A 24,801-nucleotide genomic window follows, 5' to 3' on the forward strand; every position below is an offset into this window, starting at 1 on the left:
GGAATGGGACACTTGACTACTCAGGAGGTGAAAAATTAGAATACTTGGATACAATGTAACCAATGACTGAATAATATCAATTAGACTACTCAGACAATTTTTCCAGGTGACAGTTATTCTACTTTATGTTTTAACCAGCAGTGCAGACAAAAAGTAAGTTGACAGGTATTATAATCAAGTTCAACCTAAAATCCACAGAGGGTGCAGCATGATATGCTGTTTGTGGTGTTAATTGAAATGTCCAAGCTGGAAATAATAAGAAAAGAAAATGTAGTTGGACTCTATAGCTTAAAAAACATAAATGAGGTAGGAGAATATCATAGTTTCTGCCATTGCAATGATTTTTAACTATTAACACATTTTCCAAACAATCAAAACAATACAGGTAGTCCTTGACTTACAGTAGTTCATTTAGTGACCATGCTAAGTTACAGTAGTACTGAAAAAAGTGAATTATCACCATTTTTCACACTTATGACCATGCAGCATCTCCATGCTCATGTGATCAAAATTCAGATGCTTGGCAACTGATTCATATTTATGACAGTTGCAGTTTCCCAGGATCATGGGATAACCTTCTGACAAGCAAAGTCAACAGAGAATCCAGGTTCACTTAACAACATTCACTATGACTAACTTAACAATGGCAGTGATTCACTTAAATGTACCAAGAAAAGCCGTAAAATGGGGCAAAACTCACTTAACAAATTTCTCACTGAGCAACATAAATTCTGGGCTCAATTGTAGTCGTAAGTCGATCTAAGTACATAGACATCACAAGACAGAGACCAACAAATATAAATTGACCATATTATTGGTGCAAGGAGATGGAAGAGGTCAATTATAAAGATGTGGCAGGAGGTAATTATGAACCCAATCACAAATTATTCGTGTGCAAGCTCCCAGCCAAACTAAAGTGGAAGAATAAAGCTTCCGGTTTTCATTATACGGCCTTGAGCATATGACTACTATTTTCAAGGGGAACATTTAGAATCGCTTTAAAGACTTAAACCTCAGGAAATTTTTTGAATAGGGAACCAGGAAAATGATATTTTCAGCAGTTGTTAAGAATGAATATCAAAAACTTGCAAATACCAAGAAACAGATGGAGAGAACCTCAGTCTAGGATAACTCACTGCAACTGGCTTGCCCTTCGCCAGATCGCCCCTTCCTCCCCCACCACCAACTTGCCCCACTGACTCGCCCCAGCCAACACAACACAGAACAACTCTCCACAGGAAAATTCAACATGGGATAACTCAATGCACGATAACTCAACATGACATAACTGTACTGTTATCCACCACTGTTTCTCCGACATTATTTTAAATTTTGCCATTCACATTTCATTTTGTCCCTCTTTTAGCATCCTTTCTTTAATAGTTCTATTCCACCATGTCTTCAATAATATCAGACCAGACATATTTGATCTGAAATATTTTTCCCAGGATTGAAACCCAGTATTATTTATTTACTTATTTATTTATTCAATTTTTATAGCAGCCCATCTCAATCAATAACTCTGTTGAAACAATAAAAACATTTTAAAACAATAAAAACTAAATAAACAATATTTATCCAATATTTATCTGTGCAGTAGCCAAATTTTGTAGTGCCATAATGAAAATAAGACAAAAATAGCTAAAGAAGTAATTGGTTTAAGAAGTTCTCACTTTTATTCCTAATATCACTTTTAGATAGTTAATTTTAATTAATACATTTCTACAGTATATTTACTTTATATTATACTTTTTCCATTTTTAAATTTATCATTGATTGGCTAATTAATATATTAATATGGTAATAGAGATGTGAATATAATATCATTATGTGATTTGTCTTTCAGTACATTTCATATTAATTTGCTTTGTTTTGTTACTGCCCTTTTCAAATTTGCTTATCATTGATTGAATAAATAAATACTACTACGTAGGCAAGCTAAGACAAAAAATTTCAGACAGTTGTTAGAAGAGAAAACAAGCAATATTGCAGCATCTGTAAAGTCAATGAGGATGGAAATAAATGCAGAAAAACAAGAAAATTCATCCAAAACATCTTCAAACTCAGAGATTCCAGCCTCAAATAGGTATACTGAAGGATGACAATGAACAGATAATTGATCCAAAGATCAGGAGAAAAATATTGAAAATTCTGTACAGTAGAGATGCCTATATGCAAGATACCTTACAGGGGTCTCCAACCTTGGCAACTTTAAGCCTGGATGACTTCAACTCCCAGAATTAAGCTGGCTAGGGAATTCTGGGAGTTGAAGTCCACCAGGCTTAAAGTTGCCATGGTTGGAGACCCCTGCCTTAGAAGATATTCTATGTTTGCAAGAACCTGTAATATTATCATTCATTCTACAGTTTTCATCTAATATTTTAGCATGAAGAGGGGAGCAGGCAGTTAGAATGGGCAGAGCACAACCAAGATTGGCAGGAAGAGATCAATGTACATTAAAGAACACTTAATTTTATTTAGGATCATGGTGTCAAGTTCAATGCAAGAATAAGGAAAACCAGTGGTTTATATGAAGGGTCGATGTCTCCCTCCCTCAATCCTTAGCAAAGGTCACCAAGCTGTAATTTTAAATCTGACAGATGGAAAAAAAATTCGTCATTTTTACTGAAGTAGTCATTTTTGCTGAATTCAGTAAATCTAAGTTGAACAAATTTAATTTTGCTCATCTAATTTATTGTCTCAATTTCAAAATATACAGCAATCTGGACCAAACAAAACCCCAGCTAGTCCCTTATCCCAAACATAGTTGAACATCTCTGACTTAGAGGTGTGTTGCCCTGGTTAATTTAATACATATGTGAAACACACATCAACACTGGATTCCATAGAGGGTTTTTTAAAGTCCTGCTACCTCACATACTCCCCCTTCATATTCTGCAGTAGGAGTCCTTTATTCTAATTTAATTTATTTTTATCATGCATTTTGTTGGTGCTTTAGTTTTTCATGAGCTCATGGGAATTCTTGGATCCAATTATTAATTCATGAATAATAACAACTGAACATGATAATACTGAAGCTAATAATTCTTGTTTTCAAATATGGTTCTCCAAGTATTAAAAGTATTCAATTAAAACTCACGTGAGAGACGGTAATGTAAGTAACAAACATGAAATAATTGATGCCAAGAAACTGGTAAGGTGAAAAGTTCCTTCAGCTTTAAATATTACCTGCTCTGGTTTGATGGGCTCAGTTGTCGTAAAGATGTCGGAATAATGCTGTCTTTCAAAAACTCGATCCAATACTTCTAATTGTTGCTGAGTAAAAAGATCTCCCCGCATTTGTTTCCGAAGGAAGTCTCGACCTGGCAGCGAATGGCCATTTGGTATAGGGGATTCCTGAATACCTTTCCAAAAGGGAAGAAAAAATGCAGAGACAGATAACTATTACTACAGCAATTAAAGCATATTTTTCATTTGAAGTTAAAAATGTAGCATATCACATAAATAAAGATTACCAAAACACATTTGCTTTATGAGCGTCTTTGGGTCTGTGTGTTTGTCTGTGTGTGTTGCTAAGTTTTATATTTATGTGTTTATATTCATAAGATTAATCCATGAAAAGTTATGGTGAAATGGTGTAAGAGATCATACAGCTGCTGAGTAATTGATGCAGAAAATATTTAATTAAGCATAATGGTAGTCAAAAGTCATTAAAAACATCACAAAATATCTCTTCTTGCAAATTATACTGAAATATCAAGTTGTTTATATATAGTCTTCTAAAAGAATACAGGCCTCTTTAAATTCAACACAAAGCTCTCACTGAATAGTAACTTCAAATTCCCCTGGGAAGCTAACTCAAATACCGGCAATGGCAAATATTTCTTTTCTGCTATGTACCCATCTGCATTCCAAAAATAATGAAGAATTGCTGCTTTAAGAAATGGTAAGTATCTCTAAAGAGTGGAAGGCAAACTGGTAGATCTTTAGCTCCCCCCCAAAATTATATCTGGTCACTGATATGAAAAAATGAGTGGACCTAAAAAAAAGAGAGAGAGAAGAAAGATTTGCCTACATTTAAGGTGGAATAAACAGATTAAATTCATCTTTTTAAAATATTTGCATTAGAGCAAGGATTTATCAATTTCTATGAAAATGTAATGTTTGGTTCAAGCATCAATCAAGTGATGAAAATAAACAATGCTGATGAGTTTTCCATTCATTCCATTTGTATGCTTTATATAGTATGCAGTGTATTGTTAGTATTCCAACAAAAATGGTGCGAACGTGAGGAGGGAGGACCGACATCACGACGACACGACCTGCGATCTCAAAGTCCCGAGATCATAGTCGATATTTTTGCTGCTGGACGGTCCGTATGGACCTAAACTGTCCCGCAGAGATGATGATCAGGAAGAATACGTCTTGCTGATCTCAGGGACGCTGCAAGTCCCTGATCGATCCAAGAGAAGTTCTTCTAGCCGGCGTCAAAAGCGCAGCCGCAAGCTGATGAAGTTAGGACAGGTCCGGAATGGAAGGGAACAGAAAGAGAAAGTATGTACAGCTGGTGAGGAAACGTTATTGTTTTAAAAGAGACTGCCCCCAAAAAACCTTAAAGCTAAATTAAATTTGAGAACAGAAGGATTAAGCGGCAAAATTAAGCTACATTGGATTGCATTGGACAGTGTGTTATCTTTCTTTTTAAATGCTATTTTATGGATGGAATTTGCGCAAAGCTTTTTAAAGTGAACGGATTAATTTTTCTTGTTCTACTTTTTTTAATTTTTGTAACCTATGGATTAAAATTCTCTTTTTCATTTCTATATGAGTTTTCTCCTTTTTTCTATTTTGTTTCATTTAAGAATTTTACTTTTTTTAAAACCTGGAATACAAAAAAGATACAAAAGGAATACAAAGAGAGCTGTAACATTAGAGGGGAAAGGAAGCAACATTGCCACTTGGAGGCTGGAGGTTTGAGCCTTGGAAACATCGTACTTTCACTTCTCTCTTTGATCATTCCGACTTTGCACTTTATGACCTTGCAGCTTGTTTACAGAGAGTGATAAGAAGAGCATGGGGTGTTTATTCTGGTGTTCTTTTGAACCTTATTGCCAGCTGGAGAAAAGTGAAACAAGGTCTTATTGTGAGATATTATAAATTAATCTGTGCTTAATCTAATAAAAAGCCTTGAAAGCCAGAGTGGCAGTGTTTACCAGTCAGAAGAATGGCACAATATCAACATAAAAAAGAAACTTTAACATTGCAAGAGATAATGTTTGAAATTCAAAAATTATTAGAAGTGTCAGAGAGAATTGAGGAGAAACTGGAAAATCTAGAGCATATAACAGCAAAATATGATGGAGAATCTCAACTGAAAAAAGTGAAGGCTAGAGTCCTAAAAATGGAAGAGAAAAACGAGCACAAAGACAAGAAATTTGTTGACATCTACAGTGAATGGAGTGTGGTTGGAAATGGAGAGAGTGGAATATGGAAAGGGGAGCTAGATGGCCAGGAACTCTACCCCAGATGGCAAGGTACAGAAGAAGAAGAAAGAGAAGAATTGATGGATTTAAGGAGAAAAATCTTATCAGAATCACCATTGATGACCAAAGATATGCTGATTAAAGAAACAGATGGAGGGTATTGAGATTATATAAGAGATGCAACAAGCAATGAGCTGTGAAGAGAAGTCCGCACAAATATTATTAAGGGAATAATTGAAGATTAATTCCACAAATGGCAAAAGACATAAGATTGCATTATTACTGGTACGATACAGGTTGATATATGAAAGCTTATAATAAAAAATTAGTTAAACTTAGTTAAATTTAGAGCATTATGTAAAAATGAAGTGATAATGGATATGGTTAAATAAATAATGATAATAATGTATACATATGTAGTGGTTTGATAAGAATTAATTGGATATGAACGGTAAATGGTGACTATGAAAGGAAGATTAGAAATTTGTTATGACATAAAAGCTAATAATAAAAAATTGAATTGAATCTAGTTAAACTTTGTGTATTAGGTCAAAAAAATGTTATGATAATGGACATAGTCAAATAAATGTTTGATAATGATAATAACGTATATATGTATTGGCTTAATAAAAGGAAATTGGATATAAATTGTAAACAGTGATTTGGAAAGGAGGACTAGAAACTTGGTTACTAAATATTATTGATTTTTATTTAGAGTAGGTTATAAGGATTTAATGTTATTGGATGATATTGGAAATAGCTAACGAAATGCCATTATGTGGTCATGCTTTAAACTTTGGAATATTTTATACAAAAGGACGTTAAAACAATTGTGGTCAAATGAAAATTGAGGTATGATGATAGTAATATCTATAAATATATTTGATTTAAAATATATGATTTGATATGTATTATAGGTGATGACTGTGGAAGAGATGCACGAAAGCTTTTTGTAACCAATTGACACACTTTCTATAGTATGTAAAGAAAGAGGATTCTTTGTGTTGTATTTGTGTTTATTCCCAAAAAAATTTTTTTAAAAAAATGGTGCGAATGTATCAAGAGAGATAGGAGGAACTGAATATGTACAGCTCAGGGGTATCAAACTCAGTTTCATTGAGGGCCGCATCAGAGTTGTGTTTGACCTTGGGGGGCCAGGGTGGGCATGGACAGCTTGACATCACTCTGTCAGCAAAAATGGGCTCCTGAGCCCCGTTTTCAGCTGCAATGGCTTCCTGCAGCCCTCTGCCAGCAAAACCAGAGCTCAGGAGGGCCGTTTTTGCTGACAGAGGCACCGCAGGCCAGTCCTTCACTGTTTCCAGGGCAGCCCTGTGGGCCAGATCTAAGCGCCCTCGTTTAGCGAACATAATTGGGACCGGCAACTTGGTTGTTAAACAAAGCAATCGGTAAAATGAAACAGCTGCTATGCAAATGATCTCATTTCAGCTTTCCTTTGCTTTATGGAGCTGTGAAGATTGTAAATGTGAGAATTGATCATAAAAGTTACAGCTCAGAATGGTCACTAAATGAAGCAGTTGCTAAACAAGTTACTACCTGCTGGTGAAATCTTTCAGCAGCCCCTCTAGCTCCTTGTCCCTTTACAAGAATCTTTTCATATATTTGCCATTCAATACATTTTCATATAACAATGAAAAAGCATTTAATTGCCATCAATATTTTTTAAATCCAAACTACAATCTGCCCTGCCATTTCAATAAAACAAGTCTACACGTAGAAATTGTGCATCTATCTCAATGTACAATGTATATATATACATGTGCATATATACATACGCATGTTTACATGCCACCCCATGCAGACACGCAAACATGTATCTCATGATTACATTTCCTAACTTTCCCAAATTATGTAATACCTCATAGGACAAGCACTGGGTTCAGTCAAGCATAGCTTATAAAATTAAAAATCTGGAAGGTACTGCAGCCTGGAAAAGGCCAAGAGTGCCTTTCAGCAGAGCATGCAAATGCTTGTATTAGACTTTTAGGTTAAATCAATATTATTTTGGAATTGGATGTTAAAGTTATGCATTTATATAATTCTTTTTTTTTTAACAAAAAGTTTTATTGGTTTTTTAAAACATTTATAAGGATAAGGGTAAGTGGAATGGTATACAAATTTTGGCAGTTGCAAGTATGGCAGACGCATTTATATAATTCTGATGAATGGAAATAAAATTCAGTTTCAACTTGACTTAAATCAAACATTTCCTATTATTTTCTTGGGGCATCCCTACTAGTTGTTTACAAGTTACAGAAACTGCTATTATTAATATGCATTACAATCAAATGTCTTTATAAACTTTAAGCTCAGTGTCAGGCCCAGAGTGTTACCTGAACAAAAAATATTCAGTTCTAGTATTAAGGCAAATTTATCTAATTGAATACATTGTTAAGGTGTAGACTGTAAACTCTACATTGGTTTCAATTCTACAAGTGGGAGGAGAGGGGGGGAAGGATAGTCCAATATTGATGTTCTCTGAGCATCCAGCAATCTGCAAAAATTATAACATCTAAAACCTATGTGCTCTACAGATCAGTCAAACAATAATTGCACCCATTGCCCTAATCAATCCCTAAAGACATGGGCCAAGCCAGGGTTGAGCTGTTGGGGTTTCGCAGGGTTTCGCAGGGTTTCGGGAGAACCTCTAGCTAAGATTCTGTGCAGTTTGGAGAACCCTCCCCCCTAATCTCACTCCTAGCTGGCCCCGCCCGCCCCTCCCAGGAGTCCCCACAAGGCCCATTTTGGATGCAGGTAAGTTCAGGGCATGCATGGCGGCTCGGGGAGGGCAAAAAATGGGTCTACCAGAAGTTTGGGAAGGTTGAATCAGTCAAGCTTATTGAGCTTTTGGGGGGGGCAGGGGAGAGGGACACTTTTAAAAGGATAATATAACTCGCAGCACATTGCACAGTGTGTTTTTCATTTATTCATACACCTCATTTTTCTTGGCCCACAACTCCTAAGAGAAAGAGCTAATGGAGCAGATTAGATTGGGGTTGAATCAGTGCATGTCACTGTGTTTGATCCACAGGTCACATGAAACTGCAAAACTGCATTAACAAAACACATTTGCTACATGCTGTGTCTAGGCAATTTATGGGTGAATAAGATGGTCTGGTTCATCCAAACTGCTTAAATATGAATGCATTTGCACGAAAAGCTGAATTACCAACACATTCTAGCCTATCGTATTGCAGAATACCACTGTTCTTGTGTCAGCCCCTGAACGCCAATAGAGACATCGGTAAAATGGCAGAGAAATCAAATATCCAGGTGTCAGCCTTGCGAGGAAGGCCATACAAGAAGCACATCCAGATTAACTAATCCTACTTGTAAGGTTACATTAACAGAATCTTGCAAAGACTGAGCATATTTCTCTTCTGTCTCTTTTAGTCTCTGGAAAACTAGGGAGGTTATCTTATGAAACTTTTCCACCACATGTGGAGTAGATTGCCTCTTATCAGACCGTTGCCTAAGCTGCAGCGCTTCCTATTGTCTCCCAAGGTCATCCCCACATATCACTATCTCAGGTCTGGAAAAAAATGTTATTTGTCACCCCAAATGAAAGAACAATCCCAAATCAGGGCAAATGGCATGCTGTCCTGCCCAGGAGCTTCCAAATAACTTCTGACTGACTATGCTACCTCAAGGAAGATGTGGCCGTCATAGAAATAAGGTTCTGAAAAATGCACAATTATAATTTAATTTTTATTATGTACAGTAATGTTTTATTGTGGCCGTGGATGCTTTTGGAGTGCATCTTCTAGCCAGGTTTCTCTGGCTTGCACTGACAGAGTACAGCAGAGATGGCATTTCTACGACTAACAATTCTTGTGTAATGGAAAGTATTTTCCAAAATGATGAAAGAACAAGTTTCATCTTGGGGTACAATCGGGGTCAAGCCAGGAAAAATGGTATCCTATCTGGGATCAAAACTCTGGTATATATGTGTTTCAAGTAAAAAAAAATGATTGGCCAGTGTGTGGAGAAGCAATTGCTGCAAGAATGTATACATAAAATTAAATCACATATATCACTGACACAATCCTGATCCATCTGGCAGATATTCTGTGGCTGGTTTTAACTTTCAAAGTAACTGTTGGGTCTTCATTAATTGCACTGTGTAACCATAAATAGATTATCTACTGCAGGAATAAATCAGAGATATTTTGTTTTGGGGGGGAAACTATATAGTATAGCATCTATTTTAAGATGCAACAGTCTAATTTGACATCACTTGTTAAAACAGCTGAGGCCATTTTCCGGATCAAAATGCATAATCTATGTTTAAGTAATTTTATTTAATTTTATATTAAGTGATTTTTGTAATATGCTTTAATTGTTGGTTTTTATTGCAAACCACCCAGAGTCACCTTACGTGAGAAGGGCTGCCATATACATTTGAGAAATAAAATAAAATAATCTTTACATAAATCTCACCAAGCTGTTGGGCATCTTCTATTTTTTTTTCTACATGCACATTTTGTATCTTAACTTTTTTAAAGGCAAGTACTTTCTTAATGACATTCCTTATGAAAAGAGTTTTAAGATCTTTTTAAGATCTAATTTAACATCATTTTAAATTAAAAATCAAAACATCTGCAGTTAACATTCCTGTCATACGTAATATCAAAGGCAGCTATGTATTGGTATAAACCTAGTCCTTAAGAATAATATACCCAGAGGTGATATTCAGCAGGTTCTGACCAGTTCTGGAGAACCGATAGTGGAAACTTTGAGTAGTTCAGAGAATCAGTAAATACCACCTCTGACTGGCCCCGCCCCCATCTATTCTCTGCCTCCCAAGTCCCAGCTGATAGGGAGGGAATGGGGATGTTGCAGTAACCTTCCCCTGGAGTGGGGTGGGAATGGAGATTTTACAATATCCTTCCCTTGCCACGTCCACCAAGCCACGCCCACCAAGCCACGCCATGCCCACCAAGCCACACCCACAGAACAAGTAGTAAAAAAAAATTGAATTCCACCACTGAATATGCCCAATATTTATAACATGCTGTGACATATGAACTCACCGACTGGTTTTAATTGAGTTTCATTTTTACTGAGCTTGTACTCCACCTTTGAGAGACTAGAACCAATTTCTAGTTTTATAGCCTAAATCTTTATCTATAAGGTAGAGATCTAAAAACCTGGAGAAAGAGTCTCAAATGTTCTAAATGGATACAAAAATAATCAAGGCAACACCATGGAGCTACTTCCAAAGCCTCCACAAATTAATTAAACATTGTGCCCAGGTCCCCAGTACAAATAATAAACTTCCTTTTCTAATCTGGTATTTCTTGAATAAAAATCCAGGAGATCTGGAGGACAGCGGATTTAGGAAAGTTGCCCTATTCACCAGCAACTTCTATACATTTAAACCTTGTGCCAAGTTTGGGTCATTGAGGCCAATGAGATCAAGTACTATTGACAGGCACTAACAACTCTCAGTTTGCCTTATTCTCTATAAAAATGGAAGTCAAAGCTATGTCATTTTAGGTAGCTATTTGAATTTGTTGGCTCTCAATGAGCATTTTATGTGTTATAGAATAAGCATTCCACAAATGAGAGTGATCCTGTAAAAAGAAAGCAATTATAAGACATCAAAAAGCCCTTATAAGTGCCAACTATTCCAAATAATTATGTAATATGAACAAATGCAAATTGTTAGAATAAAAAAATGTAAGTATTTTATATGTGCCATAAAACACTTGTAATAAAATTCAGTATGTAGTTAGACATTAAGAACCAATAGAATACTATCTGGATGGCCTCAATTCATAAAAATTGTAATTTTTCATGCTTTCAACTCATCATATTGTCCACATTTGTTACTGTATCTGATTTACTGACTTAGCAAAAAAAAAATCCATCTTATGAAGGCAAGCTAGTTAGGAAAGCATTAAATTATACATTTTAAAATACTGAACTATGCATGTAAGTAAAATATTATCAGGATGCATAAACTGCTATTTTCTTTCTTCTTTTTCTATCACTCAGCCTGTAACTAAGGCTATGAGGGTAAGGAGATACTTCATTAAATTATTACTTGGCAAGCTTTGTAATATTACCACCCTGAAAATCTGCCTTTATCTGGCGAATAATGTATTCATTTTGTCTATATAAATACCAACTATGTGATTTCACAAATCATAAAACATAGAAAAGTTCTCTGTATATATTGTAGTCTCCCGAATGTTATTATTCTAAAGGATAATATCACTAAAAGGGAGGTAGAAAAACCTTTATGTTTTGCAGTTCATCACTCCACAAATATTTTCAAGAGATATCACTATATTTCTCCAAGATTTTATGAGGTTTTGCTGCAGATCAAAGGCACTAGGAGGCGGGGGGGGGGGTGCAACGGAGGAAAAAAGAAAAGATAAATCATCAGAGAGCCAAAAATACTTTTCATTTGGAGAAGATATCAGACCATTTTGATGGCACTGATAGAGTCTCAGCTCTGTCTCCATTACGTACTGAAGACAGGCAGAGTCCGGAGCTGACAACACTAGATTATACTCTCTATAAGATGGTCACCAATATATATATATATGATCTTCAACCTCTATTGATTGACCAATTTCACAAGCAAAGACTGGTGAAATGAAGCTGAAATGAACATCATGCTTTAACTCATTGAACCTATCAGGCCTGAGTTAATCTCACTGTCCACTGTCTCTGATAGAATTCAATTGATCAATCATGTTTCGGTGATAGTACCATTTCACTGGCTTATTGCTTCTTCATTTCAAAGCTTGACCTGTTAGATATACTTGGACCATTGCTAGTCTCAAAATACACAGAGATCAGAATCACAACCAAAGTCTATTGTCTCATGTCTAAGTTTATAAGACTCTGAGGATTTCATCTCATGCATGCTGGTGATATCCAGCCGTAATGACATATTATCTTTCTCAGTCCATAAATTCTGGTTTTTGCTTTAATGTTTCATAATCTTCCATTCACCAAAGCTATCAGGGAAATAATTATTAATTGGCATTTAAATTTAATCCTTTGTATACCAAGGTACTGTATGTGCTTTCTTTTTACATTTGATTAGATTGGCTTAAGTTTTTACAAATTATTTTTACATCAAGTCTGTCATATATTCACAAAAAACCTCAACATAGTAAACTATGATGTAATTATTCTGATGACACCAATATAACCCAGTTCTCTGTCCATTCTCTACTAAAAGCATACACATGTATGTGTATTTATTTATGTATATGTATATATGTTACAGTGAAAGACAGAAATCTGGTGAATGTCGACATTCACCGGTGAATGTCAACACATACCAAATACGTAGGGTTAGGGTTAGGGTTAGGGTTAGGGTTAGGGTTAGGGTTTGGGTTAGGGTTTCAACATTCACATAGTCGCTTGGTGTATGTCCGAAATATTTGCTAAATACCCTTCTTTATGACTTACACTAAATACCTAACCCTAACCCTAACCCTAACCCTAACCCTAACCCTAACCCTACGTATTTGGTATGTGTTGACATTCACCGGTGAAAGTCGACATTCACCAATTTCTGTCTTTCACAGTAACATATTGACATCTTTTTTTCTGTATCTCATGACAGTATAAATCCCAACAGATTTAGCAAATTTAATTTCAAAAATCTCCAAAATATATATTCAGGAATTACAGAGTAAAGGTTATGTACACTACAACTATTATTAAAAGGGTAAGTAGGAAGAATATTTCTTTTAATTTATGTATTTTATAGTAACATATCAAAATAATTTCTATAACTTCACATATGTTTTTAATTCCCAGTCTATTTGCTGCAGTCATTTTATCAGTACGATTTACCTACCAGTTAAATAGATCAAGCTTGCCATCCCTACTGGAAATGTGCATTCTGATATAAAATATTCAATCCTTTATTTTGAAATGCAGTTTTTATTATTTTTAGTATGAAATATGATTTCAAAAAGACCAAAGTGAAAGATTCACATCATGTTTTTCTAAATAATCTTTAATTTGATGCTATGATACATCTAAACAGATACTTTGGACCATGTCAGAATCAGCTCTGGATCAATTGTATCAACAGTGCTGACTGTTTTGGGCAAAGAAGTCAATTACATTTTGCTCTAATTTGCATTCGTTTCTCTTTAAACTCTAGTTTCCTGGAAACTCTTGCTGGCAGTCCAGAAATTCAGCTTCACCTTGCCTTTCACTTCCTAATAATTCAAATCAGTCATTATACCACAGCTGCAATTAGGCTTTATTCTCCAGCCCAGAGAGGCTCAGTATGGATGCTTTAAAATTTATCTTCTTAATTCCTCACCCCCATCCTCAGATATGGCCACCATAGCAATATGCAATGGTGGTCAAAACTATTGATGTAAGTATTCCCATACTAATTTGCTGATATATCATTATGCTACCTCGCAGAGACTGTTTTTCATATAAGAATGGCCTGAGACCATGGGGAATAAATAAACAGAATTGCCTTTGTTTTTATCATTGATATTTACCTCCCTCTCATTTCTCTTCATAACAAAATCTCAGAGTTTTTGAAAAACTATCAATCGTTTACAAAGATGTGTGCCCAAAAAACTTGATTGAGAGATACTTTATTTTGTACAGTATTTGTTATTCAATGAATGGAGATAATTGGATAAGTAAGAAGCTAAGATTATATGCTTTTGTATATATTCGTTGGCTTGGGGTGTTTCATTCAAGCACTAACCGAGAAACAGTGCTGTCAAAGAATTGCAAAGAGTTTCTAACTTTTTCGAAAAGGTTGGAAGATAGATAGTGTGGAAGTACCATAGCGTCATGGTATTATGAGAATACTTCCACCATTTCTAGAGGTCTTAACCCACCAAAAGATAAAGAAATCTGATGATGTAATTTGTTTAGTTTATATCACTAATGAATAGTAATAGCCCCCTATGCATAATGACTAGAAATTTGCTCCAGTATTAAAATTCATAGAAAATATTTTATGTATTTCAGAGAAAGACTTGATTTCATTTCAGGTGTTGCTTATATTTCTTTTTATTCTATGCATTGACATTTAACAGATATAAAGCCAGTTTAGTCTAGAGCAGGGGTGTCCAAACTTAGGAACTTTAAGACTTGTGGACTTCAACTCCCAGAATTCCCCAGCCAGCTGGCTGGGGAATTCTGGGAGTTGAAGTCCACAAGTCTTAAAGTTCCCAAGTTTGGACACCCCTCGTCTAGAGGTTAAAGAACCAGTCTAGAAACCTGGAGACCAAGAGTTCAAGTCCCGCATTAGCCATGAAAACTATCTGGGTGACTTCAAGCCCAATCCACCTCATCAGGTTGTTGTTGTGGGGAAAATAGGTGTGTTGCACATGTTTCACCACCATATTTGTAAAAATTATAAAGGTGGGAAATAAATAACCCAGAAAATGTTTGTACTGTCAAATTAAGATAATTTATAGACAGGTTCATTGTAAAATTTTAATATTTGAACATTTGTCCTGGTTCAAATGTTAGGATGGGAAATATGTATATATTTTATTCAGTGTTCTGTGTACAACACTATGGACAAAAGTTCATTTATTGATGTTTAATACCATGATGGCGAACCTATGGTACGCGTGCCACAGGTGGTACACAAGCCCTCTCTGCGGGCACACAAGCCGTTGACCAGCTCCATCGCGCATGTGTGCACGCCTCCTGCCTGCCAGCTGATTTCCAGGTCTCTGCTGCGCATGCATGGGGTGTTCGCACATGCATGCATGGGAGTGGGGGAAGTGCGGGAGGTGCGACACCCCATTTATGGTCCCAGGGGACTTCAGGAAGGCCTATTAGGTCCAAAACGGGGTGCATGCGCAGGGGAGGACGGGTTGTCATCTGCATGCCCAGAGGTGCATTGCATTATGGGTATGGGAACACACACACACACACTGGCTGTCGTGTACACACGCGACTTCAGCACACAAGGAGAAAAAGGTTAGCCATCACTGCCCTAGCAGCATGAATTGTGCCTTTCAAGCTCTAAATGATAGAGTCAACAGAATAAGATATTAATCACTCAGGCTGAAGCCGTATTTGCCAGAGTGGGAATAATCTTCCCCAAGCCTAAACCAAACCAACTACATCCAAATAATGAATAATAGCTGGCTGTCCATCAGTTTACTGAAATGGTAAGTCAGTACAAATTGCAAGTTATCATACAATAACTGCATTTCTCTTCACAATACGAACAACCATGAAGAGATACTGAAAAAGTCACAGCCACACATTTCACAACAGGCATACATGTTTGCTTTTCTGGATCTGAGGGACTGAATATAGTTTCAAAAAATTTTACTTGGACTTTTGCTGATGCATAATAAAATATCTTCCTCTGAATAAATTAGCAGTGGCTAAAATGAAAGTCCCTTGTCTTCACTCTCATACAATTAGTCACCATCAAGTATGGTCTGTGTCTTGTCTCCTGATTCATCTGTAATATGTTCTATGCTGTTCCCATGTCCAAATCTTTGCAGAGATGGTTGTACGGTATGTTCTAGCGTGGCACTAGAATAAACGTTAGCAACTCCTAAAGGAGAGCCATGTCAAAGCATCCTGGTGCATTTTCCTTAATAAAATATTGATCATATTGGGAAAGTGCTCCAAGGCACCTGAGGGTAGAACAAGAAGCAATGGGTGGAAACTAATCAAAGAGAGAAGCAACTTAGAACTGAGGAGAAACTTCCTGACAGAACAATTAATCAGTGGAACAGCTTGCCTCCAGAAGTTGTGAATGCCCCAACACTGGAAGTCTTTAAGAAGATGTTGGATAGCCATCTGTCTGAAACGGTATAGGGTTTCCTGCCTAGGCAGGGGGTTGGACTAGAAGACCTCCAAGGTCCCTTCCAACTCTACTATTGTATTGTATTGTATTGCTGTTCCACTACAGGTAATCCTCAACAACAATGAGCCCAAAATTTCTGTTGCTAAGTGAGACTGTTGTGAAGAGAATTTTGCCCATTTTACAAGCTTTGTTGCCATAGTTGTTAAATGAACCTAGAAGGTGATCACACTGTAGGACACTGCAATGGTCGTAAATATAAGTCAGTCGTCGTGGACTACCTGTTTACAAAAGGTCCCACAAAAGTGTTATTTTTGCATCCTCCTGCAGGTAATGACAGTGGTTTGAGCCTATTTTACAAGACTTCCAAAGTTTAACAGTCCAAGGACTGTTTGCACTAATGCATTCTGTAAAGCACCTGTTTCAAATGCTTTGCACAACCCTACTAAACAATGCAGTTAAGCACAGCCATTAAAGTGCAAATAAAACCGTTATCATCAAAAGTGCAGAAGAGGAAGGAGTCGAAGTAACCCTTTTGCCTCCTGCAATCACAGCAACCTACCCGCCATAATCAACAACTTGCATTTTGACAATAATGTATTTGTTAAATGCAAAAAAATGCATTTTATTTTGGATCTTACTTGATCCCGGAAGCCTAGATGTATAGCTTCCCCCAGTCTTGCATGCTGTATGATATGTTGAATTGCAACTGGTAAAATTCCCAACAAGTATGACCTATGCCATGCTGTCTGGGAATGCAAGGGTGGGGGACCCCCTTTTAAATCTAAAAGCATGTAATAGTTGAACCATGACAGCCTCTCCCCTTTCTTTAGGATTAGGAAAAACTACTTTAGGAGGGCAATTCTGAACAAAAGCATTTTGCTCCTTCTCCATTCTAAGCAGCCTTAAGCTGCTTTTCCAAACAAAAGATTCCAAAGGCACACAGACCTTTGAATTTCTTTGAAGAAAAACAACTGGTAGGTGGGAATTTGGAAAAGAAAGCAGTAAAAGAATGAAGGATTAAGCCCTCGCCACTTATTCTACTTCTATGCTTGAAATTCCCCCCCCCTCTTTTTTTTTTCCAAAGCAGCTTTTTGGAGGCAGTGGTGATTTGTTTGGATTTTGTTACAAACATTTGCATGTCATGTGAAGCTGAAATCCCCAGATATACTATACATTTTGTTGTCATGTCATGTTATGTTTCTTCTCAGACCATCCTGATAATTGCTTCGTGATGAAGACGCTGAGAACCTCCTGTTAGGGATCTTCTACTTAGAGTAACGTTTTTAATGTTTTCCTGGGAGCAGGAAATCAATTTGAGGTTATGAAATAGACTAATCTAGAGATACACACATGTGTTCATTTTCTACTGAAATAGTACTCGGATCACTTAGTCTCCACACAAGCAAGAATTATTTGGCTCAAGAGGATGGAACCTGGAAAATTAAAAGATTGAACGTTGATGCCATCTCTCCCATTCTCAGTACAGGTAGTGCTCAACTTACAGCAGTTCACTTAATGGCCATTTGAAGTTTACAACAGCAACTGAAAGAAGTGACTTGTGACCATTTTTCACACTTATTGCCATTGCAGCATCCCCATGGTCACGCGATTTACATTCGGATGCTTGACTACTGACTCACATTTATGACCGTTGCAGTGCCCTGGGGCCACGTGATCACCTTTTGCAACCTTCTGACCAACAAAGGCAATGGAGAAACCAGATTCCCTTAACAACCGTGTTACTGATTTAACAACTGCAATGATTCACTTAGCAAACGTGGCAGGAAAGTTCATAAAACGGGGCAAAACTCGCTTAACAAATTTCTCACTGAGCAACATAAATGTTGGGCTCAATTGTGGTCGCAAGTCGAGGACTACCTGTACTAATCAATACTATTCGCAACGCAAACATCCTAGTGTTTGCAAACTATCCCAAATGGTGCAATAACCCACCATCTGAACTGGGGTCCTGAGTGTTGCTTTATAGGAGATGATAAGACTTTTCCGACAGTCTCTGGGGTCAGCTTAGTACTGGAGAGGTCCATCAAAGTCTTGCAGCTCTCTCTCCATCGATCTCAAGCTTCTTAACTGTGTGGCTCTGTCACTGGTATGTAGAGTAACAAGAGTAAATGGCTCTCCCAGAATGACTGGCCTCCGAAGGCAGGTATTTTTTTTAAAAAAAAAACACAAATGGAAGAATAAAAGAGGAAGAATCATAATAATGCATCTTGAAAGACCGCAAGTGAGAAGGCAGTGGCTCATCCTAACCTTTCATGCTTTGCCCCTGGTTCCATCAGCTCAAGGTAGAATCAGTCAAGCTTATTGACATTTCATCTGCCAAAATGCCCCTGCTGCATGTAGATCGTCTGGTATACTGCCCGGTTCCTGGCGGCTGGACTCCACACTAAAACACCTCCCTTGAGTCTCTAGGAAAGCTGGCATCAGTTGTTACCATAACAAACTCAATTGTTCTCAGCAGTGCTCCAGCAAATAAAGTCATTAATTATGGCCCTCTCTCTTGGCCGCCGTTGGCTGGAGCGGCAATCAATGTGAAACCGCTCATTGCCTTCTCTCGGGGAGAGGAGACAGATGCCATAAAAATAAACTGCAGCCCGAGTAGAACCCTGCCTGTAAGGCAGCAGCAGGCTGTAACCAGTAACGACCATCATGCTGGTTCTGGAAGCCTGGCTACATTTATTTGGCCTGCCTCAGCCATGGGGGAAGGTATCCCATTAAGCAATTATTTCTATCTTATAACGTCAATTTACTTATACTGATTGGCTTCCTGCCGCCAAATATCAATTAAATTGCAAATGCCCGCAAAAGCGGATTTGCTAGCTGTATTTCTTTCCCCTAGCCCCACATGTATGCCCCCCCCCGCCACCCTGGCACGTCTCTCCTTTCTTTTTAACCTCTTGGTATCCCCCCTTCCCACACCCCTTCCTTCTCCCCTCCCTCTCCCTTTTTATAAACTATGTTCCAACATAATTTAATTTATTTCCCTTTCCACATCTCAAAGGAAAATCTATATCTCCTCCTGGAAGGCCATTTGCCCTATGTTATTGGGAGCTGAGGTATCACGCTATCAGACCATTTGTTTCAGCTGACTATCGGCAGCTCATCAGCACTCCTAAAGACCCCTGCCATCTCCCTGCAATTGCATTCGGGATTGCTTGGTTTATAATTTGTTTTATTTAGTGTGTGTGTGTGTGCGTGCACACATGGGGGGTGCAAGTATGTCACCCACAGACCTCTGTGTGTTTTCCTCTCAGCTTCATCAGCTTAAATTATGTTTCCTTTTTTTTCCCCCTTACAAATTGGTGGAACAGAACTGTTTCATTACTAAACTTGGGGGGGGGGGCGACCCTATTTTATATTGCTCTCTTTCCAAACAACGATCTAAAGAAAAAGTGGAAATAGCGGGAAAAGGTTGTTGCTGCCTATATCTTTAGAAGATGAGAAAAAAGCATCTGGGGAAAACTAATTCTTCTATCTATAAGCCATTGGCAGCCTCTCTAAATGGCAAAAGCTGTATTCCTACAGTCTTAGAACGAGAGCATCCACTTCATACTAGTAACTTTAGTTGAATTTGCTTAGCAAACAGCCCAATGCAAGGCTAGCGGTGTCATTTTTGTAAATGTTCCTCTTAGACATAGATTGAGCAAACCATAAGGACAGAGGTCCCTGTGGCATCCGTGGTGATGCATGTCAGGAACACATTTCAATTTGGACAGATTGTTTCTCTGATACATGGAAAGAATTATCTGCTAAAAATCTCCCTCACAGATCTTAAACATTAGGGAAGCACTGTTCTTTTCCTCTGGTCATCGTTAATAAAATGATGTGCTCAAATTTATCTATCTCAGACTTCTAAATCTATATGTTTTTAGATTTTTGGAGGATTGCTGCAGGATATTTTAATTAGAATCTCTTATCTCAGACATACATACATATACATGTGCATATGCATATATACATACACATACACATACACACACACACACACACACACATACATATACCAGGGGGTGAAATGCTGCTGGTTCGGACCAGTTCTTCCGAACTGGTAGCAAAAAAATTCTATCATTTTCCCAAACCCCTACTAAAAAAAGGTTCTGACAATCAGCTGTGACAATGCCATATGACTGTCAGAACCTGTTTTATAAAACTTTGGCAGGGTTGATTCACCAGCTCTTTAGCTGCTCCTCGGGGTCTTCCTCGGCTTGACTTGGGGGGATGGCTTCCTTCCTGTTTGCAGGGGTTGGCGGGAAGGATTCCCCATTCAGCATCAAAAGAAAAGAAAGGCATTCTTGTTCCTTTTTTCATTTGGCGGAAGCTTTCAAAGTGAGCAAGCAGAAGGAAGCCCTCCCCAGATAAGCCAGGGAAGACCCCAAGGCTGGGGGACTCACCTTTGGAGCCAGGCCCCTTTCCTACACCAACTCCATGCCTTCTCCTGATAGTTCGGTGTCCTCCTGCTTCCTTCCTTCTTTCCTCTTCCCCTCTGTTCCCCACCCCAAAAGCAAATGATGAGGATCAGGGAGGCCAAGAGTTCCTCAATTGGGGGGGAGAAGTGGGTAAGCAGTGGGGTACTGTCTCCTCAAACCAGTGGGGGTGTGAGGCTAAATCCGCTAAGCTCTGAAGGTAACGTCCCTTGATTCTTAGCAACTCCCTTGCAAGCTGGCTGCCTCCACCTTCCTCGCAAGATGGGGAGAGGGTAGTGGGGATGGAGAGGGTCACACACCGCTTTCAAACGAAACATGCAGCTGGCACTTGCCACTGTAGTGGTGGCAGGAGCAGCTCCAGAGTCTCTAGGTGCCAGAGGAGCAGCTCTGGCTGTGGAGGGGACGGGGAAGCTGTGGGAAGAGCCAGGGAAACAGTGTCTCCTCCTCCTCCTCCTCCTCCTCCTCCTCCTCCTCCTCCTCCTCCTCCTCCTCCTCCTCCTCCTCCTCCTCCCCCTCCTCCTCCTTCTTCTTCTTCTTCTGTGTTTCAGGTCGGGAAGGTATCCCGCAGGCAAAGTGGGTTGGCTGCACTGGGCCAGTGTGTGCCTGGAGCGCACCAGAGGTCCTGCACAATTGCCACCACTGCCTGGATGCTAGAAGCTCCCCAGGAGCTGGCGGCCAAGGGCACTCAGTGGCAGCTGGAAGAGGAGGAAGAAGACGAGGGCGATGATCCTGGGTATGTGAGGCAAAGCATGAAAATCCACAGCAGGAAGCTCGGGGTGAGTGAGAAGAGGGAGCCTAGTGCTTTGTTTCTCTCTCCTCCTCCTCCCCTCCATCATCTCCCAAACTGGGTGGCTGAGGTGGAAAGGCAGGCAATATTTGGGGCTAGGATCTGGTTTGGCGATGTTGATCATCGGAACCTTCTTTTTTTTTACTCTTTAAAGCATTTTTACTAGTTAAAAATGCTTTAAAAAGTAAAAACAGTTGGCCATGACCACCCAGTCATATGACCCCCATCACCAAGTCATGCCCACAAAGCCACATCCACAGAACTGGTGGCAAAAAAAATTAGATTTCACCACTGACATATACATATACAAACATGAGTTCCTGGAATACAATATAAGGCTTAAACTGCTTATTACTATCAAAATAGATTCCCATAAAAAAATACTGCAGATAAGAATTACAATGCTATAGAACTGTGATGGCGAACCTATGGCATGCGTGTCACAGGTGGCACATGGAGCCACTTGTTAGGACATGCAAGGTGTTGCCCTTTTAGCTCCAGCGCGCCTGCGCACGCTGCACAGCTGACTTTGGCCTTCTTTTAAGGCCAGTTTTCTCCCTCCAGAGTCAAGTTAAGCCAAGTCCTCCATAAGAACTTCCGCATAACCAACTTCCAGAAGGCAATCAATCAGTGGTGGGATTCAGCCAGTTCACATCTATTCGGGAAAACCGGTTGTTAACTTTCTACACAATTCAGAGAACCGGTTGTTGGAAGAAATCTCATTTTGGTTTTTTTCCATTTTACAGGGCTAATCCTGTAAGAAAGACAGGAAGGAAACATTCTGGTGTTGTTTCTAGCCTAATCTTTATTGCCCTGCTTACAGAAACTGCCTTTCCAATTAACCCTTATTACATTGTAACACCTAAGACGAAGCACCCATCGACATGAGTGATGTTGGGTTGGCCACGCCCACCCAGTCATATGACCACCAAGCCCTGCCTACCCAGTTGGTCATTAGGGCACAGAACCAGTTGTTAAATTATTTGAAACCCACCACTGGAATCAATGTTGGGGTAAGTCTGATCTCCTTCTTAGTTCAAGGGTTGTGATGGCAAAATTCTGGCCTCAGCTCCTTACTTCATGGAATGGACAACTCCCAATAATTAAGATATAATTATAGATTATAATGAAGAATAAGATATTCATAGTAGGATGGGTCAGTTCTAGATGTCAAAGATGTTAGTGGATCACCTCAATGTCAAGCCATATAGGGCTTTATAAGTCAAAGCCAGCACTTTGAATGACACTTGGAAAGTCTTGACAGCCAATAAAGACCCACACAAGAAGGAAAAATACAATAATCCCTTGTGGCTGAGTAGCAGTCAACCTTCAGGCTGCTAAGGTTTGCACCAAATGTAATTTCCAAATGCTCTTTCAGGACAGCCTCATGTAGTAAAGCACAAATTTATATAAAGCACTTTGGTATTGTAGAGTTTGAGTTACCAGTACAATTGGCATAGGACACAAGCTTGCACAAAGGCGGCGGAGAATCTCAATGAACAAACAACAAATTTCAACTTGATTAAGTTCAACTGCTTCTTCCCATCTAGACCTCAGCAGCTTCCAGATGTTTTCACCCTAGATCGAGCTGGTGGTGGTGTTGATGTCTATGTACGGCTTTTTCTACAACATATTACAGTTACATAGGTACAGCATATTTGTATTTGATTAACATTTGGTAAATGGGTGTTAAGAAATGTTTTAGAAAATATTAATAAGGGTTTGGGATGAAGCCATTGCTATATATAACTATGCAAGGAAAGAAGGAAACTCCCTGCCTTGCTATGCTTTGTAGATGTCTTTAAATTTCTCCCAGCCAGTTTATTTCTAGTAGCAAAGGTAAATTAAGGAGACACTGCTTCAGAATGGGTGCAACAGTGGAGGGGGAGCCATGGGGCCCTGAGAAGGTTGCTACTGTAGTACCTTTGTTGTAATAGGGACAGAAATAGAGATTTATGCCCATGAGATTGCATTTTATATAAAGAATAAAGGATTTTCTTGTTTGAGCTCCATAGGTGAATGAGAAAACAGATGCTGTGTTGTCCTGCAGTTGTTTTTAATATCTCAACTTGGTGGAGGAATGTCAGAAAATCCAGTCACCAGTCTGTCTCTGGAAAGTCCCCAAAGAAGTAGGAAAAAAGGAACAGATACCATCCCGTAGACTGCTACATAAGAATAAACACAGAGAGATACTGTACACCTACACAAATGGTACTCTGCATGTATATTTTAAATGTCTGGAAATTAAGAACAGCCTTATAGTTTGCACTGGAAACCCCAGTAAAAGTTTCCTCTAAATATTTCTAAATGACCATCCCCCACCAACAATGACAGAACAAGCCACTATAATATAAACTGAGATAAAACCCCACTCTTTGCTAGCACTGATGATGTTACCTAGTTTGGATAATGAAATGCCTGCAAGAAAACAACTAAGCTCAGAGAGCACTAAGGAGCCCTCAAATGTCTTTTTTCCCCCCAGGCATTTATTAAAATTTAGCTCCCCATCATTCAATCCAACAGGGAAATGCAATCATGATCACAGCTCTGTAAAATCCCACACCAGAATTGCTGATATATTATTATTTTGCTTCCATAATGTTCATAAATACAGTAAATTCTTGTAGCAAGGCAGACATAATCCTTCGATGGTTTTCACGCAACTATGTTGAAGTCAAAAATACTCAGACAGTGGGTGTCCTAAAAGCCTTTCCCTTTTTGAATATGGATCAATGTTGTGTGCATGCACAAAGTGTAGGGTGTTGACCACACTGCCAAGCCTACCAACTTGATTTTTTTTTAGTGCTTCACTGTTGATTTTGTGTTTTTGTTTACTTTTTTTTCCTTTTGTAATTCTTCTCCTTTATATCTTCCTTACAGCTATAGCTCAGGTGTTTTCCCAAATCATTGAACAAAAAATGCATACAGATCCATACCAGTGGTGGGATTCAAAAATCTGGTTCTGTGGGCGTGGCTTGGTGGGGTGTGGCTTGGTGGGTGTGGAAGGGGAAGGATACTGTAAAATCTCCATTCCCTCCCCACTCCAGCGGAAGGTTACTACAAAATCCCCATTTCCTCCTGATCAGCTGGGACTCCGGAGGCAGAGAATAGATAGGGGCGGGGCCAGTCAGAGGTGGTATTTCCGCTACCGGTTCTCCAGAAGTGGTCAGAACATGCTGGATACCATCTCTGATCCATACGCTGAAAGCTGAAAGCATGAACAGGTATTCTAGCAATTTATTTTGCTTTGTTTTTAACAATGTAGAGTGGTGCTATGGGATTTTTATTACTTTGGTAGTACCTCGTGCAGCAGGGGTA

At 38.6% G+C, this 24,801-nt stretch overlaps 1 protein-coding gene across 2 annotated transcripts in view; it reads right to left on the reverse strand.

The window, feature by feature from the left end:
• The window catches only part of PAX5 (paired box 5), a 227,668-nt gene that overhangs the window by 161,521 nt on the left and 41,346 nt on the right, over window positions 1-24,801 (reverse strand). For both annotated transcript variants that reach the window (XM_081943990.1, XM_081943991.1), the window contains exon 4: window positions 3,190-3,365. In XM_081943990.1, coding sequence (XP_081800116.1) covers window positions 3,190-3,365 — 176 coding nt within the window. The remainder of the gene's footprint in view (window positions 1-3,189; window positions 3,366-24,801) is intronic.

This window comes from Natrix helvetica (genome assembly GCF_964273705.1).
Source record: "Natrix helvetica genome assembly, chromosome: 2".
Lineage (NCBI taxonomy): Eukaryota > Metazoa > Chordata > Lepidosauria > Squamata > Natricidae > Natrix > Natrix helvetica.